The 25,745-nt window shown below is 41.9% G+C and overlaps 1 protein-coding gene and 2 long non-coding RNA genes across 3 annotated transcripts in view; 1 reads left to right on the top strand and 2 right to left on the bottom strand.

The window, feature by feature from the left end:
* Positions 1-5,115, bottom strand: part of ETNK1 (ethanolamine kinase 1) — a 31,371-nt gene extending 26,256 nt beyond the window's left edge. Inside the window, exon 1 of the mRNA XM_048046763.2 lies at positions 4,855-5,115. Coding sequence (XP_047902720.1) covers positions 4,855-5,010 — 156 coding nt within the window. The 5' untranslated portion in view covers positions 5,011-5,115. The remainder of the gene's footprint in view (positions 1-4,854) is intronic.
* Positions 5,116-5,461: 346 nt separating this feature from the next.
* LOC106045483 (uncharacterized) lies at positions 5,462-12,237 on the top strand. Its single transcript, XR_001212799.3, has 3 exons — positions 5,462-6,095; positions 9,054-9,148; positions 11,946-12,237. It is a non-coding gene; the product is annotated as an uncharacterized lncRNA (long non-coding RNA).
* A 7,779-nt stretch (positions 12,238-20,016) lies between these two features.
* On the bottom strand, positions 20,017-21,586 carry LOC106045482 (uncharacterized). The gene is made up of 3 exons (XR_001212798.3): positions 21,558-21,586; positions 21,338-21,443; positions 20,017-20,934 (listed from the first exon to the last, which is right to left on the bottom strand). It is a non-coding gene; the product is annotated as an uncharacterized lncRNA (long non-coding RNA).
* Between the last annotated feature and the right edge of the window lie 4,159 nt (positions 21,587-25,745).

The following is a 25,745-nucleotide window of genomic DNA, read 5'->3' as shown; positions in this document are numbered from 1 at the left end:
AAAAAATCTATTATAAAATACTACAGATACATCACTGTTTGCAAGGACTGGTTCTGATCTAAATGTGTTACTAGATGAATTATTTTTATTTATGCTAGAATAAGTCTCCAAAGAAAAATTATTTCATCTTCTTTCTGAAGAATATTCTCCTACCTAAGGAGACACAGTCAATATCTGATAACCAGTTAAGAGACTTGTGTAGCAGCGAATTGTTTTAGAACTTTCTACAGACTACAAGATACTGACTAAAAGTTACAGACACAAAAATAAACTAATGTAATGTATAAAAGGAGTCAAGATTTTAATTCCAAGAATGAATTTGCTGCTCCTACCCTGGAGACTTTTGACATGAATTGACATCTAAAAGTGAAAGTCACAGACTAAAGAGGAACATCTTTAGAAAGCTGTCTTCCTTTCTGATATCACAAGCCTTTACTGGAAGTTATGTGCCATTACATAGCCAGGTAACAAACAGGCTGTGTCTTAGCAAAAATTGATCATCTGTACCTAGAATGAGACTCATCAGTACAAACACACCTATTCCATGCACAGCAGGATTACATCATACTCTGTGATGTGGCACGTCAATTAAGATTTCACCACATGAACATGATTGCTGTTCCACCCACTGATGCCATAAAAATTCCTTTACAACAAGAGATTATCTAGCATCAAACACTTAATGAGAACAGAGAAACCAATCAGCATCAGATGACATCTACTACCTAAAGTTCCCAATTGCTGTGACACTGTGTTCAAGGTACACCTCAAATTACAGTTTTTCCACAATACACCATGAGTGTAGCCCATTCTAAAACAATTTCACGTTATTTTCCTTCACTCATCCTTCCTCTAAGTAGTAACTACTTCCATAACTGTTGAAGATCATGATATCCTAGAACAGCTAGGCAATAAAAAACACCACTCTTGAAAAAATGTAATAGCATTCAGATTCAGAAAATATTAGTTTGCTTTGTTCCCCATGAGATTAATGTTTTGCTCCCAGTCAGTTATCTCATTGCTTTAAATCCCATATACAGTCTGTTTAAATAAACTGAGTATTTTAAGTAGTTCAGAAATCTGAAGCCAGGTGTGTTTTGTAATAAAGAAAATACAAACATGCACACAAGAACAGAACTCTGAGCAGCAGCCAGAAAATACTAATTAAAGAAAAGCTATTGAGCACAAGTCAGAAAGGAAAAAAAAGCAGATAGACAGGGGGAGAAAAAGCTAACCGGATATATAAGGAAGTAAGGTTTAAGTTAAGTATTTTGTTGGCTGAAGTACAAGTCTTTCTAAGCACGACTAAGTCCTTATGAAGAATAGTAAGCCACAGTAATGAAGTCATGCAAAGCGTTGATAAACGCAAAGACGTGTACATTCTGAACAAAGACAGCACTAAACCACAATATTCCGTAATGTGTGTGTGAGCAAGAAACACTTGTGAAACATTTTTGGAAGTGATATGGAACAAAGTTCTAGAGAGAAGCTTGCAGATTCTAAAAAAGTAAATTTCGTTCAATAATTGAATCTCCTCCAAAAAAAAAAGATTCTCTTTCTCCCCCCTTAGGTTTGTGCAAGGACAAGAACAGCGTTTGCTAGCATGCAATTTTATCCCAGATTCCCAAGTGATCTTGCAGCTGAATTTTGGATACATATCACACTATGCAAATAATAAATGTGTAAATTAATACTATTATTAAGTCTCTTCACCAGTAAGAGCAAGCACCCATTATTTTTAACGTTAAGGAATACTTCAGAATGAAAACAAATACAGATAGTATTCCCTGCTCCCTAGTATTACGCTGTAGAGAGGCGATTATGTATTAACCTACTGAATCCTTTGTTAGGAACAGACCTATAGATGTTCAGTAGGTCATGGAATGAAAGAATCCTGAGTCTACACTTGTTGGGAGAGGTCACTGGCTTTCCTGTACCATAACCAAGCACTGATCCTCCTTCAGAAACAAAGTTACACCTCCATAAAAGAAGGGAGAAAAAAATTAAGATGAGAAAACTTACGATATTTTTACATTAGGAAGATGATACAACCTTTTTAAGGCAGGAAAGAGTTAAATACAGGTAAGGTTTTCTTTTTCATTACAATTTTTATATTCAGGCCAACTCATTAGTAATGTCCACTGTCACAATTTAAGCTGTTCACTAATCCAAAACAGGGTTTGAGTTTTGAAGGGCATTTTACTTCATGAAATCCCCAGGCATCGTTCCCTATATTCACTTCAACCAACTTCTGGATTAAGCAAACTGTAAACTTTCACCAGGAGGTTGAAGCCTCCAGAGAGATTCCGTCCAACTTGAACTACTGTACTCTATTATTTTGATCATGTTACAGAATCAGAAGCTGCTAAAACAAATATGTGCCTTTTGTGATAGACATAGCTTTCAGAAAATGTAAAGCAGAGAATGCAAAACTTGAGAATTTAAGATTTAGAAAATATAATACCCAGTTCTACACAGCTTCCAGTACATCCTCAGATGACTACTGCACAACCAAAGTACATGAAATTCATATTTAGACAGGAAAATTTTGCTTCTCCTTATCACTACAAAACAACATATTCATGTTCTTATACATTGGTAATATTCACATATAACTGGAGACAGGAGATGCATTAAAATAAACTGCCTGTGATTCAGCAAATAGTTGGCAATGCTTACAGATTCTAGAATTTCTAAAAATTCTGCATTGAAAGGATACTTTAAACAATGAATATTTAATTACTTTCATCCTGTCCTACATTTGTTTTCTATACTGATAGAAAAAAAAATCTAAAATCATGAGTATACTTTAAACTTACAAATCTTACAGGAAGTAAGGATTAAACATTAAGATGTTCTAAATACAGTTCCAGAATTGTTTCACTAAGCAGTTTGACACACAGAACAGTAAATTTTTTTGCAAGAGAAGTTGATTAACTTTTAGAAGTCAAGGCCTGGACTCTTCAACTTCTTACTCATTGTTCTGAGCCAAGAATTACTTGAGAGCAAAGGTAGCTAGCAGCAGAGTTCAACAGAGGAAGCAGTTCCTTCCACCTACCAACGTTCTTTGTCTACTTTGCTATGATGCTGCTGTTTCACATTAGTCAAGCATATTTTCCACGTGATACATGATTCTCATTTTTTCCTCCCTCCTAAATAAATGCCTATCCAATGAGAAGAATCCAGGGCAGACCTTGTTAGCTCCATCCTCTGAACAAAAGCACTCATCTTCAATTTCAGCATCTTACCATATGCGACGCATGTGTAACCACACAAATTCTTCGTTGTTATGTATAGACATAACAGTTTAAAAACAGACTAAAGAGTAAAAATAAAAGGCTACTAAAGAACTTCACAAATAAGATGATGTTCTGCTGTTGCAAACAAAAAAATAAAAAAAAAGAGTAAAAAATGGTTTGATTTTAAAGTCACTTGGTTCAAACAAGATTGAGACAATTTTTAGACACAAACATTTAACCAGGCAGTAGCCTATTACTTTACTATTGCATGACCAGTCAAATAAGGCCCTGTTCCACACCAATGGTACTGGTGTTTTTTATTCTAATTGCTCCTTCTTCCAAATTGAGTGGTGAAGGAAGGAAGTGGGTTTGTTTTTTTGTGTGTTCCTGTGGAGTTTAGTTTTTAAACATGCTAGAACTTTCCTGAAAGGTCAAGAACATCCCACTTTAAAATGAAAGTGTTTCAGTTTATTAGGATGCCTGTATGAACGAAAAAAAAAAAACATGATGTTGAGAAGCAACCCATCAGCAAACTAGAACATACCCACAAACAGGGACCCTGTTTAATAATCCCTGAAGAAAAATATCCCATCTACACTGGGACTGTGCTTCACTTACAACTGCAGCCCACAGAGAATTTACTTCAAAAAAAAAAAAAGCATTAGCTTTGTTTTCATGCTAACTGGGTTGTGCAAGTCAAATTTCTATCATCCAGAAACTTCAGAAAATCGAAGCCCATTTATGTGTTATTACCACAACGCGCTCAGTTTTTCTATGGGAATTATTTCCAACTGTTAGCTCACCTCAGAAAAAAAAAAAAAAACCTTCACGAAAATGATAGACCTCAGCACATCGTTAACTACTGAAAAAACAGGTTAAGAGGACAGAAGAAAACGCCCAGAGGAAGGCAGGCTGCAAGCGATGCGCCGCTTTTCCCAGCTACACCTACCGAAGATGCGTGCGGTGCTAGGTGAGGTATATTCTAGAAGCACTACAGCGCCCAGTCCTCCAGCAGATGATTCATCACAAACACGAACGCTCGTTCACCTAGCGAAGCACCGTGGAACGCGCGGCGGTACCGCCCCGGGCGGCGGCGGCCGTTACCTCAGCACCTCCCGTTACCTCGGCGGCTGTTACCTCGGCGGCAGCCTTTACCTCAGCGGCCGCCCCCTCCCTTCCCCAGCTTCCTCCCTCGCCGCCCCCCGGAGAAGGGGGGGGGTCCCCCAGTTTTATGAAAGCCTCTGCTCGGCACAGTGATGGGGGGGGCGGGTCCTCCTCGGCCCCTCGCCGTCGGGGCGGCAGGGCCGTTCCCCGCCCCTGCCCGCAGCCCGGCTTCAGGGGGGAAGGGCGCGGAAGGAGGAAGAGGAAAGCGAGCGCTGGGGCCGGCAGGGGGCAGGGGATGCTGCCCGGCCGCGCCGCCCCGCCCCGCCACCAGCCTGCCGAGCAAATGGGGCTCGGCGCAGGGGGCTGCGCTGGGAGGAGGCAGGGGGGGAGGGGAAGGAAGCGCGGCGGCAGCTCCCCCGCACAATGGCCGCCCGCCCGCCCTTCCCTTCTCTCCCTTTCCCTTTCCCTCCCCGCCGCATCCCGCCCGCAGGCCCTGCGGCGCCCCCCGTACCTGCAGCGTCACCTCCTCGGGTCTCCAGTGGGGCCGCAAGCGACGCAGGAGTTGCAAGGCGCCCTGACGGCAGCCGGGCCCCTCCCGCTCGCTGACGGTGATGTCCAGCTTGGGCACCTCGGGGGAGCCGGGCGGGACGTGGATGTAGTTGGACATAGCGGCGGGCAGGGACGAAGGGAAGGCGGACGCGACGAGGACGGGCGGCTTTCGCTGTCGTCTCCTCCGCGCTGGAGCCGGCAACTGAGGGGGAAATTTCCACTGGGGCTCTCGATAAAGCGGCTCCACCTCCCGCGGCTGCGGCGCGGAGCAGCCTGGGACAGCGGGCGGAGCCTGCCGGGGCACTGCCCGACCGGCCCCTCACCTGACGCTTCAGCGCCCCCCGCCCGGGCAGCCCCGGCAGCCCCAGCAGGGCACCGGCGGGCATGGCTCGTCGGCCGCCGTCAGTGTGTTGCCTTTCGTTTCTGTGCCGGCCTAAGTAACGCTTCTTTTTTTTTTTAATTTCTTAATCATTGGTCTTCCTTCCTGCAGGGTGTATACTTGCCTTGCTCCACTTTCTGCGGTTTCAGCCGGTACCATTTGTATTCCCTCCGGGTACTGAGGAAGTATCGCGCTGTGCGTCTGCCCTGCTTTAAATATCTTCGTAAAGATCAGCCATCGCATAAGCAATGCGGAATAAAATTATCTTGAAAACCATGCTGCCTGCAAGCTTTGATGGGGCGGTTTGAGATCTTGTTTTCAGCCAAAACAAAAGCCCAGACTATACCAAAATAAAGCATTTTTTTTTTTTTTAAAAGGAACTGATACTAATTTTTTGGACATGTTTATATTACCCATAATACTCCCACAAGTACATGCCTCCCATCACATTCTGTGATCTTCCTATGTAGGCAACACTGAAGACACAAGAAGTTCTTCTACCATAAAGCAAGTTTATTGGGTTAGCCTAAGACACAATAACTACACAAACAGAATAATGGCCAGGCTTTTCCCTGAAGAGTTTTTACTCTAAATAGACACAGGTCAGGGAGAAAGGGCATAACATCCGTTCAAAATGAACAATGCCGAGAGGGAAATGGCAAGTTCTACAGTTTCAGTTATTAACTTCATATGCACTCCTCACCAGAACCACGGCACATCAGTAACCTTCCTGCCATGTCATCCACTCCAATCTACTTGGGAACATCTTGTTTTTTACCAAGAATGGCTGTCTTCTTGTCACTGAAGGGCTTTGCATAGCCTAAGTAAGTACACCATCACTTCTGCTCCCATCATTTCTATTGAACACCTAACCTTATCCCATAGTTGTTCTTCACCTTTATGCCTCTCCCCTCAGATGGAGTTCAACATTTGGAGTAGTCTGTCAACAATTTTTCAGGTCATTTTCTTCTTACGTCTCTTTTTCTCTCATTCCTCATTATTATGAATCTTAGTATTCTCTTCCACTTGAACTTTGTCTCAGACCTCCTCTGGTGTTTAAAATCTTTAGAGACAGTAATCTGTCTTTGTGGGAGTTCAGGAAACAAAATTCCCTTCTGTTGTATTTTAAATGAAAATATAATGTTTGTGGGTTGGTGTTATTAGTGTTAATATGTTTTTCTGTATCGATAGCCTTTTTCTGTCAAGGATTGAAAGAGTAAGATGGGGGGATCAAATTTCTAGTGTCACTAATGTCATAACATTTCCAGATCTAAATGTTATAGCTTCAGTACATTTCTAGTGGTCATATGCTTTTGGCTTGCCTTTATTTAAATCTGTTCCTTAAAAGAAACTATTCAAAGTTCTATAACCCTCTTTCCTGTCATTTTGCATGTCTTTTTGTATACATTGGCTCACTGCCTCTTAAAATCCTTTTTCTGCATCTCACCTGACTGGACTTCCCCATTTCTTCCATTAGCCCACTCCACTTTTCTTCTTTAAATGTAAGGCATTTTAAAAGTTTAAACTCTTTTTTATTATTATTAAAAAAATACTTCTTCAAACACAGATCTCATCATTTATACATTATTCAGTCTTTTAAGTTACTATTAGCATAGTAGCTAATAGCACGGTAGTAGCATAGCATGATAGCACTCTATCTGATCAGATGATACAATGCCCTCTGCTTCTTCTTGGGCAGTTTGGTAGATGATAAGACTTATTTACAGATTAAGGGCAAAGTGACATTTTTGTTAAAATAAAATGTCAGAAGTTGAATGCTCCATCTTCCGCATGACCTGGTCTAAACAGAGATTCAGTCATGCTAATACAGAACAAAATACTTATTCCTGCCAGAAGCTGTATTACTTTCAGTTGTTTACTCTGAGAAGCCTTGCTAATTTGCCAAAGTCTAACTAAATCTCCAGAAGTTGGCTGTGAATGTATTTTAAACATAAGGGGAGAAGCTGGAGCCATCATGGTGTTTAGATTGTTTGGGAATTAAGGAAACTGAACTTAAAGTTCAGTTAGGCTTTTAGACTACTAAATATTTATCAAATAGATAAAAGAACTAGGGATGTTTAGGCAGCAGCACCTTCATCTGTTCTGGTCATGGTATAACAGCACATCCTTTTTGCTTGTCCTCAAAGTGCATGAGTAAATCTTCATTCCTGTTTTAAAATGGTTGAAGAAAAGTTAGAGCTAGCTACCAGCTCTGTTTCCTCTTTACTTTATGTTTCCTGCAAATACTTGCTGTGTCTGAATCAAACCCCAGAACACATGTTCTGAAGACAGGGACTGTTACTCAAAGTTTGCAGGAAGATTATTTTTTTCCTTTTAGAAAAAATATTTTTCCTCATTTTAATCCTCCTGAAACCTGTACCCTACAAACTGTGAAATTCATTAATAGGAACTCTAGTGCAATCTTCACAGGCTACAAAGCATTCAGGTCAGCTACAGACCTGTTCTTTAAAAGACCTGATGTTTCATGAAATAAAGGCTTGGAAACACAAAATGCATGTTTTTTAGACACACCATACTAAATTAAAGTCATCCTAAGACTGAACTTATAAATGTACACAACGTGGAACTGGAAAAACCCGTGTGCTTTAGTTCTCTCCCAGGCTGCGCTCTACCAGCCAGTCTGGGTATCGACTACCTACAGCCTGTTTGAACTGCTTATCCTCACGATTCTGCCATTCTCTTTTCCATCTTCTGCTAATCAGAAACCAGGTTCTGCCATTTCATTTATTTCTACATTTTTTATCTTGCTTTTAGGTCAGTGCTGCATGCTTTACAAGCTCTTTAAAAAAAAAAAAAAAAGGAAGAAACATCAGGCTTAGAACCAGTTGTAACTTCCCAGATGCAGTTCTCCTGGCTGCTTGCCAAACCCAGTAATTCAGTAATTGCTTCAGAAGAACTCTGCATAAATGTGACTATGAGTCGAAAATGTACCCCTTCTAGCCATAATTAACTTTAATAATAGTTTGCATACTTGAGAGTCTCAAAATACTGTTCTTATATTGTCTTAATCTTACAGATAGAAAAATCGAGTCATAAGGTTAAACCTGCCATTAAACCAGTCAGTCAGTGGGCCTGGAAATAATTTTTGAGTTTCAGTCCAATCCTTTGATCACAGCATTTCTTCAGGGCTTTAAAGAATGTCATCTCTGTTGATTATCCAGCATGTATTATTTGTGTCAAGATGAATCACATCTCTGTACACACAGTGTTAAACTGTAATTCAACTCTTATATTTATTCATTATATTGATTTTTAAAGTGCCTGGTGCCCTAGCATCCATATTGATTTACCAGCAACAACTCTCAACACACAAAGTTGATAGTTCTATCATATGTTTATTGTACTCTATAAACAGATTTCATTTTAATGTTGGTGAAGACTAGCTTGAAATGTATTATTTTATAAAAATCTTGGCAGTTTATAAATTTCTCTAAGATGGATACTGCTTGCCATGTTGTTTATATGGTAAAAACTCCTCTTGTGCAAGTTGCTTGACAGAATAATGGATTATAGCTTTTTCAAGCGTATTTTGAAAGCCACATGTGATAGAGTAAAAGCTTCAATGCTCATTGCAGTTTTATTACTTCATTTTCTAGTAGACCAGTTAGTGACATGCATGTGACACATTCCATATGATAACCTAGTTGCTGGCTATCTTACCCCTGAATTTTTCCATTATGGGAGTGGTGCTGTGCATAATGTAATCTTCATAACAAGTGTGATTACATGTGAAATAGCTTAGTGGTTTCCATCTCTTTCAGTTTTTCAGGGTTTCACCTGGAAACCTTAGCAGTTCTCCTACTGGAAGTCTGGACAACTGTGGCAATAGGCTTGCTTACCTCCAAGGCTGCTTCAGGTAAATGCAAAGATGTCTTCCCTCTATTCTGTCCCTGGCTCAAAGTCTGGGAACCACAGGTTGAGCTGCCATGGATAGTTACCCAGTCACACATACTGCAGGAAACCTGGCCTCAACTAAGCAAAACACTTAAATGCATTTAAATTAATCTCAGTTCAATGAAGAGACAAAGCCTGCTTAAGTCAGTAGGGCCAAATACATGCTTAAGCAGGTGTTAAATCACAACGAGCAGCTCAGCAAGAAATTCTTATTTCTCTGTCCTGGAGGGACTAAACTGTACGCTTGTTTATGGGTATTTATAAAACTAGGCAAGGCTCTTTGTGTAGCCCTTGCGTATAAAGAAAGAAAATAAAATCTTCATACTAATTATGCTACTCAAAAATATAGATTACGTAAAGCAGCACAAAATAAAATACCACAAAAAGACCACTGTCTGCATTTATTTTAATAGAAAAAAAAAGAAGAGTAATTGCAAGTTGATTGATCTAAATTTGAACTGTACACGCATCCAATAGTTTGCCATATCCTGAGATTTTTCTCAAGGGCAACAAGTATACATACTGTGTATGTACTCAGATTGAGTCTACTGGGGTAGATTTAGTATGCCTCACATGCAAGAATAAATTCACACACAGCAACGTAAAAGGAGGATTTGGACAGCTTTTATATCTTCTAGAAATATCTTTGTAACATATTATTGACTAATAAAACATCCTCCTAGAGGAAAAAGTTATAAACCTCAGTAATTTGAAACCCTGTGAACAAAGACAGTATCAAATGTACATTTAAATATTATGTTAGCTTGTAAAAGAAGCCTAGAATACTTTTTTTCTTATTTTTAAGGCATTATCAGATTGCTATTCTGTTTTCTCTAGTGAAATCTTTAATCATTTTTATAGTATAAAAAGTGGGGGGGGGGGAGTAAGCTGAACTAAATTAAAACAAATTTAAAAAATACATACAGTATAGTCTTGAGAGACCAAGAATATGGTTATCACATATAAATTACTGCCAGTTCACATGTAACTTGAATCAATAATAAAGAAGGAAAGGCAAAAAAAGGGTAGTAAAGAAGGGAAAGCAAATAATAGGCAGTTTTTGTGATTCCATGTCAATGAGGAGAAATCACTAAACTGGCATAGGTGTTTTCCTCACAAAAAAATGTTACTCTTAAGTGATCTTGTTGGTAGTTTCAAGAAATCAGGGACTGAAGAATCATAGAAGTTATACAGAAATAGTGCTGCTTTCTCAATTGTATCTAATCCCTTTGCATCAAGTTGGACGATAATTAGAAGAACTCGGGGGCAACAACATCACATCCTTTCTTTAAGATTTCCAGCAGCCTGCACATCCAGGCATCTGTCTACCAGACTGAATGCTGTTTTTTGTTTGTTTGGTTGGTTGTGTGTCCCTCTTTGTATCATTTCCCTAAGCCTCGCTTCCAACCTGGTTTATAGGGTATTTCCTACAGGATTAAGGTTAAGGTGACCAGACTTTTTCTATCCTCTCTTAATGACTTTAGGAGGCAGGGCTTCAGAATTTCACTGGAAATTTAAATCCCAAAGATAGTTTTGCATCATGTAATTCTGGAAATTCTTGAACGGATTAATAAAAAGTTATAATTTATTTCTCACTGAAAGAAAGAAGAGGAGAGCTAAGCTTTTATCTGTTCTCTTGCTACCTATGAACTTGTAACTTTTTTTTTTTGTCTTTTTACTTGACACTTCTTGTTTTTGCCACTTTTCAAATGGGTTGAATGGAGAGGTCCCTGCACTTTTGAAAGGTGCATAATCCCAATTTATCTGAATTAAAATCAGATAGCATAATCTAGTTTAGTATCCCCTGCTCAAACTTTGCCTCTTTTGTCTTTATTTTGATCTTCTGCCCTTCCAAGTTTCCTCTGGTAGACTAGAAGTATGTCATATATATTTGACTAGACCCTTAATGGACTTGGAAGTCCCGCATCCAAAAAACAAGCACCTCAAATCAATCTGGGGTGCTACAGTCATTTTTCTTTTTCTTTTTGTTCTATAATCTATATGCTTATTTTTGTTTGTTCTGTTTTTCCCCTACTGTCTCAGTTTTTTCCTAGATTCTTGTCTCCTTTTGGCCTTCTCTTTGGTAGTGTTTTTCTTTTGTTGCACGCCAGTGCATTGCTAACTAGCACAGTCTGGTTAAAATCAGTTACGCTGGAGGAGCAGAACTTTGCACAGCCTGTTTCAGTGCCCATCCACCAGGAAAACTACCATTTACCTCACTAGGAGCCAAATGAAGTGGAACAGGCTACATCTGTACAGTCACATGTGCTTGGATTAAAGTTCACAGCCAAGCTCTGCTCTCTCACTGCTCTCAGCCCACCACCAGTGAGGGTGCAAATTCCACCTGTGTGGGGAGCAGCAGGGGCTGCCTGGGGCCACGAGGCAACGTGGGGCCTGTCCCCCAGGCTCTATCCCATCACCTCCAGCCAGAAGTTGGCAGGGGCTAATGGGGATGATGAACTGGAGAGGGGACCGCTAACGGCCATTCGTGCCCCTGGGGAAGCAAATCTGACTTTCACAAGTGCACTCCCATTTCCATCCTAAACCTACAAGTTGTAGGTGGTTGTTTTCACTAGAAAGTCCTGCAGATTTAATTTTTTTAGTATTATCTGTTACATTATTTTTCCTACAGACTGTACTTAGACTACTTTCCTACAGACCCTCTTAGAGGGCGTGCCAAAGAAGAACCACAGGCATAAGAGAAGAGCACCTCAGAACAGCCTGGTATTTAATCATTGGCTTGTAAATATCTTTTACAGATTCCCTATCTGCATCTGCTGCTACGCATGGCAAATCACTGAATTAGCCAGCTTCTTTTATGCCTTTGTTAAGAGAGAGCTTGGAACATTAAGTTTTATGTTTAGAGACAATAAAGCTACATATTCACATTGGAAAAGTAAAAAACAATAAAACTGTAGCAAACACACACGGCCAAGTTTTACCAAGGTCTGTGTTCCCGTCCATAAGGCTGTGGAGCCCAATCACAGCAGCAGAGGACCACAGAGGAGGAGGATGGCTTGCCCAGCTGGTGCCAGCTCAAACTGCAAGTGGGAGGAAATCAAGAAAGAACAGAAGTTGCCATACAGCAACATTCCATACCACCAGGAGCTCACAGCTCAAGTGGCATTATGAGTTTTATCAAATTGCCTTGAAAGAGAACCGGAAGCTTCACTGCAGGGTAAACAAACACATCCCTAATTATCATCAGCTTTCCTAAATTCCGTTTTTCCCCCATCTTCTTGTGCCTTAAAGTATTTTGGCTTGTACAGCTGATTCAACTCAGCAGTCTTTATGCTTCAGGATGTGACAACTTTCCTGATTTGTTTGAATCCACAGAACTTTTAACAAGTGAAAAGGAAGAAGCATTCATTCCAGCTTCACCCCCCTCTCTTCAAAGCACTGTTGGAGAGTAGCAGTGCCTCTGGTTCCCCCTCACACGCCAGGATTTTGCATTTCTATCTCAACCGGGCCTCCCAGCCCCTGTCTGTACAGGCCTCAGTTCACCGAGAACACAGATCATCTTGTGCAAGCAGGTTGCAGCCGCAACATTCTGTTTCATTTCTGTGATCCACCTATCTTCTGCCACGATGTTATTCTGAGACTTATATTTTTTATCTCGACTTTAAGTTTCTAAGTTTGTAACGATTTTTGTTTAGAAGATACTGGTTTCCCTAGTATTCGTTACAATTGGCTGTGCTTTGAGCATGTCGGGAGCTTAGTCAGCTGCTAGTGCAATGAGAGGCCAAGACTTGTTTTTCTTCTTTTTATCCCTTTCATCCAGTGGAAAAAGTTTCCTGCTGCTTTGCCTACTGATATTCGATATCCTGTCTCCAACTGATGCACATCTTTAAGTTTTAAAGAACAGCATGTCAGCAAGCTCTGTTAATTATCACTCATTTTGTCCTCCCGCCCCCCCACCTCCCCTTGCATTGTGAGATTATTTCGGAGGCAGTACTTCTCAGGGGAATGATTGTTCCTGATCCAACTTCACTCGTCTGTAATAATAAAAAAAAAATAGATCACTGTCTTATGCTTTGTAACTATGTATTTATTTAATCTACAGAACTAAAAATATGCTTGCAGTAAACAAAGCAGCCATTCAGAAGCTTTTTAAGATATCATTTACTTGTAAAAGACAACGCAACAAAGTAGGGAACATGAGAGATTTGGGGGGTTTCTCTTGAAGTAGTTTACATTCTAAAAATTTTTCCTGCTAAGTATCATCCTGCCTATATTTTATGAGAAATAATCTTTCTGGCAACAACATGAACTACCTGCATTGGAAAGGAAACAGTGGAAAGCTGTTACTATGTCATTATAGATCATTTAATCAAACGTACCACTTTGAGTTATTTTAACAATAAGTAAATGACAAAAACATTTCTAAAATCTTATTCTACCATGAATATTGAAGTCCCTGGTTATAAGTATTTGTTCCCCTGCTATCTGTGGGAACAGAAAGCTTCAGTCTAAAGAAAAACACAAGTATACACAAGCAGAAATACCGAAGGAATGTTTGAAAGGTATGTTGATCAATCCTACAATTGCATGGATTAATAGCCCAGAATTATGTATCAGAACACCTGCAATGTCATTTTATTGATCCTTAGCAGTGGACAAGTAGAACTTATGAGACAGCTCTTCTGTGACGGTCAGTTCTAGTTCAGTAAATGATTGTCTTGCTTTGCTCAGTTTAGTTGTGTAGTCATTGACTCAAGGTCAATTTCTGTGCAATCCCTAAGTGTCTCCAGAACAGCTCTGCCCCAGCCAGCTCCTTAAAGCCTGTACCATGCATGGACCTGTGATAAGAGAAGTAGAATAAACCCAGGCACCTGAACCTTCAGAACCATTGAAAACAATCACCTTTAAAACACTGATGAATTTGAGGTCTGAGGTCACAACTTATTCTAGTGCACTTTCTGGAAGTCAGACATTTACTTTTCATCCACCATACCTTTTACAGTATTTAAGGAAAAGTTCCTCTGAATCACGTGTACATGCAAGTTGGTGCCAGAAACCAAACTTCTGGCAGAATATTTTTTCCTACAGTAATATCTCCTTTGCTTACTTTTTTTATAAAGCAAAATCTAATTGCTTCCAGAAATATTGTGTTTCTATTCGTTGGATGTATTTTAACTTACTTTTCTCCCAGAAAAGAAAATCTGTGGTGTTTTTCAGCATTCTTTCCTCAGCTAGCTGTTCAAATCTGATCATAATAATTCACTAGATGTTTTCATAAGAAGAAGAAGGTTTCTTTTGTAAAGAAAAGCTCACAAATAAGAGGTTGTACCTGGCAAAAGTGTCTGGCAAAGCCTGAATTTAATAGGGGCAGGATCACAGAGCAAAAGAAGAACAAAGCACATTTTTGGTGCAGTTACTGAAAGTTGCAGAAACACTAGAAAATTAAATTAATAAGCGGTTTGTTGTGTTTTTATTTTTTTTCTTTGAATACTGTATCAGGAAATAATCTTAAAATTAAAAAAAATAAAAATAGAAAAGCTGCATGATAGAGAAGCTTAAGCTCAAAGTTCAAGAACCAGCTGAAACAGCCACAGAAGTACCTGCAGAGATGCACTTATATCTTTGACCCAGTTTTACGAAACTGAAGTCAATTACAGTTTTATGTGAGCAAAAGATGTTTCCATCTGGACACAAGGTGAGTAAAAGCTGTACAAACAGTTCAAAAATACGATAAAATGTTTCCATTGACATAGACTATGGAAGCCTTTCTGAAAAACTAACTGCAACCTTTATGTCCCTTATCGGAAAAACATCAAATTCACTCCCATGAAACTTATGTCCATTGAATTTAGACTAAAAGCAAAGCATTTTTAACTGTCACAGACATATGGAAAACAGCGCTTTAGGCACCTCACCTAAATTTTTTGGCTGAATAATTTTATGGCTGATAATAATATCTGCAGTTACTGCACAAGCCAAATTATGATAGTAAAGATAAGAGTAATTAAATCTTACTCTTGTAGAGTATAAACTGAATTGTCAGGAGGTGTTTTTTTTCTTACAAATCTTATTATGTACAACATTGTGCATTTTTAATGGAATATTAGAAATACGTTCACTTTTTTTTTGGAAGCCTCTGGTGCTTGAATACCACTGATTATAGGGGAGTGGATTGCTGATATCATCTGGCATCAGATAATTTTAAGTGTCCTTGGTGGAAACCCACAAGGTCTGCAAACACACAAGCAAACATTCATACTGAGAGCAATGAATTATGCTTATTTTCAAAAGTACATAGAAATATATACCAATTGTATTAAAGCATCCACAGTGTTTATAAGTGCTTTAGTAAGTTTTGAATTTTTTAGCCTGTTTCATTGCAAGAATTAGACACTATTTCTACATTGAGTATTCAGGACACATCCTTCTGCATGTCAGCGTGGAGATCTGGGAGAAAGACTCGGTGGCAGAACTCCCACTTTTCTTCTCCCCTAATGAGCCTTCCAGCCGTTCACAGACTGCTGAGAAAATCCAGGTCCTTAGAGGGTTCTGCATAAATCTCAGTGTGTTTTTCCATAGACAAGCCCAGCAGTGTATCAACTGGTTCTTTATGTGTAGAACACATATTAACATGTGAAACATAGAAACTAAAAGCCAACTTTGAATTTCTATACAACTATTTTTATAATTGCACCCTAAGAGAGCATTATTTCTATAACCTTTGTTGTTGTACAGATACAATAACTTTGTCAAAAAGGTGAAAGAAATCCTAGGGTGTATCAGGCAAAACAGTTCCAGCAGGGACTGCTTACAAATATAGAGGTACATGGGATACAGAATCAGAGGGATTGTGGTACAAAGTGCTGTTGAGACCTCATCTGAAGTACCATGTATAGTCCCATATGTTAAAAACTGAAACAGCTATGGATAAGGAATAACAACACAACTAAGTAAATAGAGACCCCCACTCTCTTGTACAAGGAGTCTGGAGCTTGGCTAGTTCCATCTAGCACAGGAAAAGCTGCGTGGATAGAATCACCCTCTAGAAAAGTTTTTGGGCAGAAGTCTTTTCTGTTTAGGGTACCTCTTTAGGCTAAAAGATAATATTGGTGTGCACAAAATGGGCATAAGCTGCCATTGGGATTCTAACTAGAAATTTCTAATGCATTGATGCTCTGAAACAGTCTTCAAATATGAGTAATGGGGACAAGGAATGTCTTGAAGTTAATAACAAAATCAGGCTTAGTCTTAAGACAAAGTATGTTTTTTTTTTTTCCTCCTGAATCTAAGCAAGAGGGATATTTCATAGCAGTAGCTTTTTGAAGCTTTAGTACATATTATACACATAATTTTAACTTCTTTACCCAGAAGGAAAAAGAAAGTATTTAATCTACAAGTTAACTAGTTACATATCATCTTCTGAAAACTACCCCAAAAAATAGGCACAGTTAAATCACAAGAAACTTGATGCCTCTGTTGTCTTAAACACTGAATCAAAATTAATTTATTATTATTATTATTTAATATAGGTTAGCATATTATCTCTAAGAAATACCAGACATTCCCCTGCGTATTTATTCTGATTGGATAGGAAAGTGGAGAACAACAGCTAGTTAGGTGTACTTTGAATTCAGTGACCTACTGTTTGCAGTCGTGGCAGTTTGGAGCGAGAAAAGATGTGCAGAAGCATAAACCACTCTAGATCCAGCCCGCTTCTAGTTATGAGTTTTGTCACTTCTGCATATCTGAGCAGAAGTGGGGGCATGCTGTCATCTGAGGCGGCTAAAACAGAATTATTATTTTTCCAGCTTACTTCTCAGCTGCGCCAACTTCAGCCATCTCATTTCATTCATCACAACATAGGTTTCACCAGCTAACAAAGCTGTGAGCGAGGACTGCATTTTACCACATGTCAAAGTTCTCTTCTGTGACTCTTGTGGAAAAAATGCATATAGCCACCAAGAATAGAAAGTGAAACTGAGGCATATCTTGCTTATGAGCTGATGGCTCCCTCTCCTCTGGAAGCTATTCAATATGGCAGATAGATTTGAAATAAAACTTCTGTAACAGCAGGCTGTGATAACAAACCCTCATTTTGAGGTTGGAAAAGCTCATAGCTACAAAGGGTGCATCTGAAAGACAGCTGGTATTTCTTTTCTGCATGCAGATGACAAAAGGTGTCAATAAGCACAATTTTGAATGCTTATAAAAAGCTTTGTATGCTTTTTGAATCACTAATGATTCAAAAGCCTTGTATGAAGTGAATTACAAAGGATTGGCAATTATCTAAAATCACAGGAGGAGTCATCATCCTTCCCACACTGTTTTATTAGTTCCCCTAGCTTAATAGCATCACTCTTCACTCAATTTTTTGCCTCAGCCTTTTAGTTCTCACCCACATGCAAGACCAAGACCCCAAGCTAAGAACTCAAGAGCGCTGTGTGGCTCGGGTGAATATCAGAGCACATCAAGCAGCACGTGTGCTTCTCAAACGCTTAATGATGCATGCATCAGAATTGCTGCCTGCAGAGATTAAACAGCATACTTCTAATGGTTTCACCCCAGGCCACTGACTGTGCTTTTGGACTACAAGTAGTCTAACCACACCAACTTCTAACACCATATCAGGGCTGTAATAAGTGATCCATGGCGTAACTAATCTACTGCAATAGTTTGTGTGTTGCCTTGTCTCACTGACACCAAAAAAAAAAAAAAAACAATAAACAAAAAAGGTACTACCCGCGCATTTTTTATAACACAAGATCTTAGAGGGCAGATATCCCAAGAAAAATGTTTCAAATGTTATCTGAGACAGTTTGCACTTTTTTAAACTTGAAAGATCAATGCTATTATGCTCTTTCCCCACACATCCAAACAATAACAAGGTTAAAATAACATTAGCTCTTAATTTCAAAACAATCTTCCAAAATGAAGAAGGCTGCAATGATTAATTTGTTGACTTAAAGCACTGAAACTTTAAACATAGTGTATTGAGATAATCTCAGACATAAGTGGAAAATCACTGGAAAGGAAGGCCACAGATAAAAACACGATACAAAGGTGATAGCAGTTAACTCTTTGCCTTCAGAAGCTGTGCTAGAGTTAAGCCTTCAACAACTCAAGGCCTCATCTTCACACAAATCACAGCTACACTTGGCAAAAAACTCTTGAATTCTTTGACCTTTGCAAGAGTTATGCAGATGCTTGTCTTTAAAAACTTATTATATTAATAATATATTTTTTTGTAGCTTTCAAGATTCACAGTAATAACATCAGGAAAATCAGTAGATTTTCATGCTATCACAAGTCATTTGTGGGACATCTCAGCACTGTCAATATAAGATTAAGACAAAATTAGTGAACATTTCTAAAATTGCAAATGGGCATACTGGAATATTGTTATTTCTCTCTTGCCTTTTTCAGAGGGAAGAAATTAACCAAGGAAGGTTTTTTCTTAGTCCTTAAATTCAGAAGTGGGAAGACAGTAGAGATTTTTCTTACTTCAAGAGCCTTAACTGTAGGATGCAGTTCTTATAGGATGACAAGAACACACTTGCATACATGAAGAGCCTTAGAGGCAAACAGAGAGAACAATTTTTGTTACTTTTTAGAAATATATTACTGTCTCATTATTCTATGGTAAATACAAGCTTACTTTTAATTTCAGCAGAGCTCCTCCAGCTGCTAAACATCTTAGTTCTACCTAAGTCTACTTGCCTTAACTTCCAACTTCAGTAGTGCAGTCTTGCCAGAGCACTGAATGCATTAATACAGTTAAACCAAACAAGCTGCCCCCACCAGCCTGTAACCACCTCCCTCCCTAAAGCAATTAGGAAGACTCCCTCCAACAGAGTAATTACTGCCCCTATAATCCTTCCCACCTTCTCCAGGCTTTAGCTGCCTATTTTCAAGATGAACACTAATATAGCACAGCTGTGTAACCTTGGATGGGGCTTCTTTGAAAACAGTTCCGGGGGGAGAAAGAGCTGTGAAAATTTGTACCTGGGGGTCTCCACAGCTTCTGCCCATGGGCTGGAAGCTGGGCTTAGGCTTGGGCCCCTGCCCTTAGACCTTTCTTGTGAGCTGTGGAAGGTTGGCTGCATCCAAGCTTGCAATACACAGATCATGACCTTGCTCTGCTGGCTTGTCTTGACTTTTGACCTGCTGAGTTATTGGAGGTTTGACTGTTAATTACTGGGCCACAGACTGAACCGTTACCATCACCAGACGGTAACTCCTGGCTTGCCTTAGTAGGGTCTGTATTTAACATGCTTGCATCAGAAGATGCTCGGTTGCTTTACAAAATCATTATATATAACTATGTATTCATGTTTCTTAACTTCTGCTGTTCATAATCATCTTTGTTAACAAAATCAAAGCAGTACCTCCCCCAGCTGCTATCAACACAGTTCAAGGTGATGATCATAATTCTTCCATACATAAAAGCAGAAAAGGCGCAGACCAAGCCTGATAAATGTGAATTTGTGTACTTTGAAAGCAGTTTCAAGACACTGTCCTCATAGTTCAAAAGCTCCATAAATTGCCGTTAACAGGGTCAAATGCAGCATTGAGCACAACTCTGTCAGGAATGAATTAAGGTAGTACTCAGAACAAGTACAGATGTCAGAGAGCATCAGTTAGCCATGTTTTACTCTTCGAGAGATTTTTACTTAAGAAGTTAGGTGGTAAGTAGCAAACATAAAAAGTTTGCTTTAATGGCTAGTAATCATGAGAATGAATTGGATTAATTCGCAGTTATACAGAATGAGCCAGTACTGAGACCATCCACCTGCTCTCCTTTCCAAACTATATAACACAGATACATGCAGCAAGGCTATACATATCAGATTTTTTTTTGGAGAAAGGTGGTGCCTTGATCATCCTGCAAGTCTTGAACTTCCATGCATTCTCTGTGAAGGGAGATTTCCTTCTCACCCCAGGGCATGCAGGAATGTGTATAGGAATCATGACAGGGCTCTCATAAATCAGAATATTGCTTTGATAGAAGCAGTTATTTTGATCGCTCCAAAAACCCATCAGCTATGGATAACAATCTCTTCTGCTTTGGACTTCTGTGTAACTTAACATACAGCATAACATTTTGCCACTAAACCCACCTAGCTCTGCTCCCTGAACCAGCAGCATGGTTCTCTTTCCACACCACAAGAGACACAATGCACATGCTCAGCAGAAAATACAAAATGAACTTGGAACTTCTAGTTGGGGCTTCCTGCCCACCCCCACTCCCTGAGAGCTCTGAATAAAAAAAGAGACAGCTTCTTCTCTTTGTTCATCCTTCTCCCCTACCACTGTGAACCTGAAGTGAGAGGTCTTCTGTCTTGTGAAGTGCTTCATCTCTTAGCAGTCACAGTTCCTTCTTCTTCATTCACGTGATGTGTCGTGACCACTTTGTTAAGCTGAGCTTGAATGACAATTTCTGCAGCAGTAGAACATATTTTTCGCAACAAACTAGGTAATCATAGAAAGTGAATTATAAGGATGGGTCCCTTTCAACTTGGGATATTCTATGATTACTTTAGGCTTACAGTTTAAGTTTATGACTTTACCAGCCTGAATTGGGAACCTAGTTTTTATGCTTTTGTACTACTGGGGGAGAGAGAGCTCAAATCAGGAGCCTCCCTGTCTCCTCTGGCTTGGCATGAAATTTAAATTCTTAAAATAAACAAGGTGAATGCCTGTCAGATGTTTTCACAGCAAATGAATATCATCGCAGTGTAGACACAAGGCCGCATTCCACTTCTGTAAGAAGCTGAACATTACATACTGCTGAAAACAAAAATTCAGTGAGTTTGCTTCATGAATTTTTTTGTTTATGCATTAAAAATTTTGAACGTTTAATAGCTCACAACATTATGTCTGTTCCAAATGGAACACAAGAAGCAAAAGCATCACATGGTTATTAAGAACTGCATGCACTCCAAGTTTTAGAATACAAAGATTTGTTGTGTTGCTTGTAATCCATTTTAATCTCTTTAATGCACCAGGAAATAGCATGCATATCTTGTGAAGGATCTTGAAGACTACTCTATAGATACTTTATGCAGACTTACTGTCCCTAAAATAGCCTCCTCTACGACAAACTGATTTGCAAGGGATATACGTACTCTTGCTTCCTAGCTGTTGACAAGACAAACTGCAAGGATCATAGCTTTAATAAGCATTAACTTACCTTGAAATTCAGGACCGTCATCTTTGATCCTGACAGCAGTTTGAATGTATGAATATGCATGTTCATTAGTATCACCGTATTTTGGGGTGGGACTTGAATAAATAATCTATTGATTATATTTGTACAGGAAAAGGGAAGACAAAATACCAACAATGTTAAGCACAAGAAGAAAACCCAGCAAATATAGCCATATTAATAACTGTTCAAGTCTAATACATACTGCAAAAGTTAAATGTTTCATTTGACTCAACCCTTAGAAGGAGGAAGTCACTGAAGGACTAATCATCTTCTAATGATATAAATACTCCTGCTAACAATTACATTTAATTAAATTATTAACTAGGTGTTGACTAATTACCTAGGGCTTTGTAAGTTTGAAGCACTCTGAATAGCTGTTATTATTGTACTGCTTGTAACTAAATAGCTTTCCTAGAGCATTATGCACACAGGATTCTGCTGCAATCTCTGTGAACTGATATCCCAATTATGCCACTGCCACTCATTGCTCATAAAATGCACAAAGCTATATGCAATTTTTTTTCTCTTAGAGAACTGTAAGAAAGATAAATGATATCCGATTACTAGCTGAGAACATGACATCAGTTGTTTGATTCTCCCAGTAGGTAATAGCATACATTCCTGTGTTAGCGTATATTAATTCTATCCAATTTGAGGTTGGACTAGATGATCTTGGAGGTCTCTTCCAAACTAGACGATTCTGTGATTCTGTGATTCTGTGATTCTGTGAATTTCTTTCAAGTCTATATGGAAAATGAGACCTTCTTGCAGCAATAATAGCATGAAATGGAATATTTTAATGGGTCTCTGTTCCTACGAACTGCTTGATATGGACCAAATCCAAAACTGCTAAATTCAACAGACGATTGTTATTGACTGAAGTGGACTGTTGGAAAGATGTCATATTCAAAAGAATAAAATGTTGAGATCTTTCTTCCAAAGGAAATACTTTAATTTGATATCCAGGAAACAGGTGTACATAACAGGATCTGGGGATGCACTGGATGCAACTGGGGATGCACTGCAGTGAGTCCAGAGAGTGCACTGGCAAAACTGGGGATTCACTGCAGTGAGTCCAGAGAGTGCACTGGCACCACTGGGGATGCACTGCAGTGACTCCAGAGAGTGCACTGGCACCACTGGGGATGCAGGGCAGTGAGTCCAGAGAGTGCACTGGCACCACTGGGGATGCAGTGCAGTGAGTCCAGAGAGTGCACTGGCAACACTGGGGATGCAGTGCAGTGAGTCCAGAGAGTGCACTGGCACCACTGGGGATGCACTGCAGTGAGTCCAGAGAGTGCACTGGCACCACTGGGGATGCAGTGCAGTGAGTCCAGAGAGTGCACTGGCACCACTGGGGATGCAGTGCAGTGACTCCAGAGAGTGCACTGGCAACACTGGGGATGCACTGCAGTGAGTCCAGACAGTGCACTGGCACCACTGGGGATGCAGTGCAGTGAGTCCAGAGAGTGCACTGGCACCACTGGGGATGCACCCCGGTGAGTCCAGAGAGTGCACTGGCACCACTGGGGATGCACTGCAGTGAGTCCAGAGAGTGCACTGGCACCACTGGGGATGCAGTGCAGTGAGTCCAGAGAGTGCACTGGCACCACTGGGGATGCAGTGCAGTGAGTCCAGAGAGTGCACTGGCACCACTGGGGATGCAGTGCAGTGAGTCCAGAGAGTGCACTGGCACCACTGGGGATGCGGTGCCGGGAGTCCAGAGAGTGCACTGGCACCAGTGGGGATGCAGTGCAGTGAGTCCAGAGAGTGCACTGGCACCACTGGGGATGCACTGCAGTGAGTCCAGAGAGTGCACTGTCACCACTGGGGATGCAGTGCAGTGAGTCCAGAGAGTGCACTGGCACCACTGGGAATGCACTGCAGTGAGTCCAGAGAGTGCACTGGCACCAGTGGGGATGCACTGCAGTGAGTCCAGAGAGTGCACTGGCACCACTGGGGATGCAGTGCAGTGAATCCAGAGAGTGCACTGGCACCACTGGGGATGCAGAGCAGTGAGTCCAGAGAGTGCACTGGCACCACTGGTGATGCAGTGCAGTGAGTCCAGAGAGTGCACTGGCACCACTGGGGATGCAGTGCAGTGAGTCCAGAGAGTGCACTGGCACCACTGGGGATGCAGCGCAGTGAGTCCAGAGAGCGCACTGGCACCACTGGGGATGCAGTGCAGTGAGTCCAGAGAGTGCACTGGCACCACTGGGGATGCAGTGCAGTGAGTCCAGAGAGTGCACTGGCACCACTGGGGATGCAGTGCAGTGAGTCCAGAGAGTGCACTGGCACCACTGGGGATGCAGTGCAGTGAGTCCAGAGAGTGCACTGGCACCACTGGGGATGCACTGCAGTGAGTCCAGAGAGTGCACTGGCACCAGTGGGGATGCAGTGCAGTGACTCCAGAGAGTGCACTGGCACCACTGGGGATGCACTGCAGTGAGTCCAGAGAGTGCACTGGCACCACTGGGGATGCAGTGCAGTGAGTCCAGAGAGTGCACTGGCACCACTGGGGATGCAGTGCAGTGAGTCCAGAGAGTGCACTGGCACCACTGGGGATGCAATGCAGTGAGTCCAGAGAGTGCACTGGCACCACTGGGGATGCACTGCAGTGAGTCCAGAGAGTGCACTGGCACCACTGGGGATGCACTGCAGTGAGTCCAGAGAGTGCACTGGCACCAGTGGGGATGCAGTGCAGTGAGTCCAGAGAGTGCACTGGCACCACTGGGGATGCAGTGCAGTGAGTCCAGAGAGTGCACTGGCACCACTGGTGATGCAGTGCAGTGAGTCCAGAGAGTGCACTGGCACCACTGGGGATGCAGTGCAGTGAGTCCAGAGAGTGCACTGGCACCACTGAGGATGCAGTGCAGTGAGTCCAGAGAGTGCACTGGCACCACAGGGGATCACTCCGGTGAGTCCAGAGAGTGCACTGGCACCACTGGGGATGCACTGCAGTGAGTCCAGAGAGTGCACTGGCACCACTGGGGATGCAGCGCAGTGAGTCCAGAGAGTGCACTGGCACCACTAGGGATGCAGCGCAGTGAGTCTAGAGAGTGCACTGGCACCACTAGGGATGCACTGCAGTGAGTCCAGAGAGTGCACTGGCCCCACTGGGGATGCAGCGCAGTGAGTCCAGAGAGTGCACTGGCCCCACTGGGGATGCAGTGCAGTGACTCGAGAGAGTGCACTGGCACCAGTGGGGATGCAGTGCAGTGAGTCCAGAGAGTGCACTGGCACCAGTGGGGATGCAGTGCAGTGAGTCCAGAGAGTGCACTGGCACCACTGGGGATGCAGTGCAGTGAGTCCAGAGAGTGCACTGGCACCACTGGGGATGCAGTGCAGTGAGTCCAGAGAGTGCACTGGCACCAGTGGGGATGCAGCGCAGTGAGTCCAGAGAGTGCACTGGCACCACTGGGGATGCAGTGCAGTGAGTCCAGAGAGTGCACTGGCACCACTGGGGATGCAGTGCAGTGAGTCCAGAGAGTGCACTGGCACCACTGGTGATGCAGTGTAGTGAGTCCAGAGAGTGCACTGGCACCACTGGGGATGCAGTGCAGTGAGTCCAGAGAGTGCACTGGCACCACTGGGGATGCGCTGCAGTGAGTCCAGAGAGTGCACTGGCACCACTGGGGATGCAGTGCAGTGAGTCCAGAGAGTGCACTGGCAATACTGGGGATGCAGTGCAGTGAGTCAACAGAGTTCACTGGCACCACTGGGGATGCACTGCAGTGAGTCCAGAGAGTGCACTGGCACCACTGGGGATGCACTGCAGTGAGTCCAGAGAGTGCACTGGCACCAGTGGGGATGCAGTGCAGTGAGTCCAGAGAGTGCACTGGCACCACTGGGGATGCAGGGCAGTGAGTCCACAGAGTGCACTGGCACCACTGGGGATGCAGTGCAGTGAGTCCAGAGAGTGCACTGGCACCACTGGGGATGCAGTGCAGTGAGTCCAGAGAGTGCACTGGCACCACTGGGGATGCACTGCAGTGAGTCCAGAGAGGGCACTGGCACCAGTGGGGATGCAGTGCAGTGAGTCCAGAGAGTGCACTGGCACCACTGGGGATGCAGTGCAGTGAGTCCAGAGAGTGCACTGGCACCACTGGGGATGCAGTGCAGTGAGTCCAGAGAGTGCACTGGCACCACTGGCAATGCAGGGCAGTGAGTCCAGAGAGTGCACTGGCACCACTGGGGATGCACTGCAGTGAGTCCAGAGAGTGCACTGGCAATACTGGGGATGCAGTGCAGTGAGTCAACAGAGTTCACTGGCACCACTGGGGATGCACTGCAGTGAGTCCAGAGAGTGCACTGGCACCACTGGGGATGCACTGCAGTGAGTCCAGAGAGTGCACTGGCACCACTGCGGATGCAGTGCAGTGAGTCCAGA

This window comes from Anser cygnoides, chromosome 1, assembly GCF_040182565.1.
Source record: "Anser cygnoides isolate HZ-2024a breed goose chromosome 1, Taihu_goose_T2T_genome, whole genome shotgun sequence".
In the NCBI taxonomy this organism is placed as follows: domain Eukaryota; kingdom Metazoa; phylum Chordata; class Aves; order Anseriformes; family Anatidae; genus Anser; species Anser cygnoides.
The sequence above is the reverse complement of the archived record's forward strand: the minus strand, read 5'-3'. Positions and strand labels throughout refer to the sequence as shown.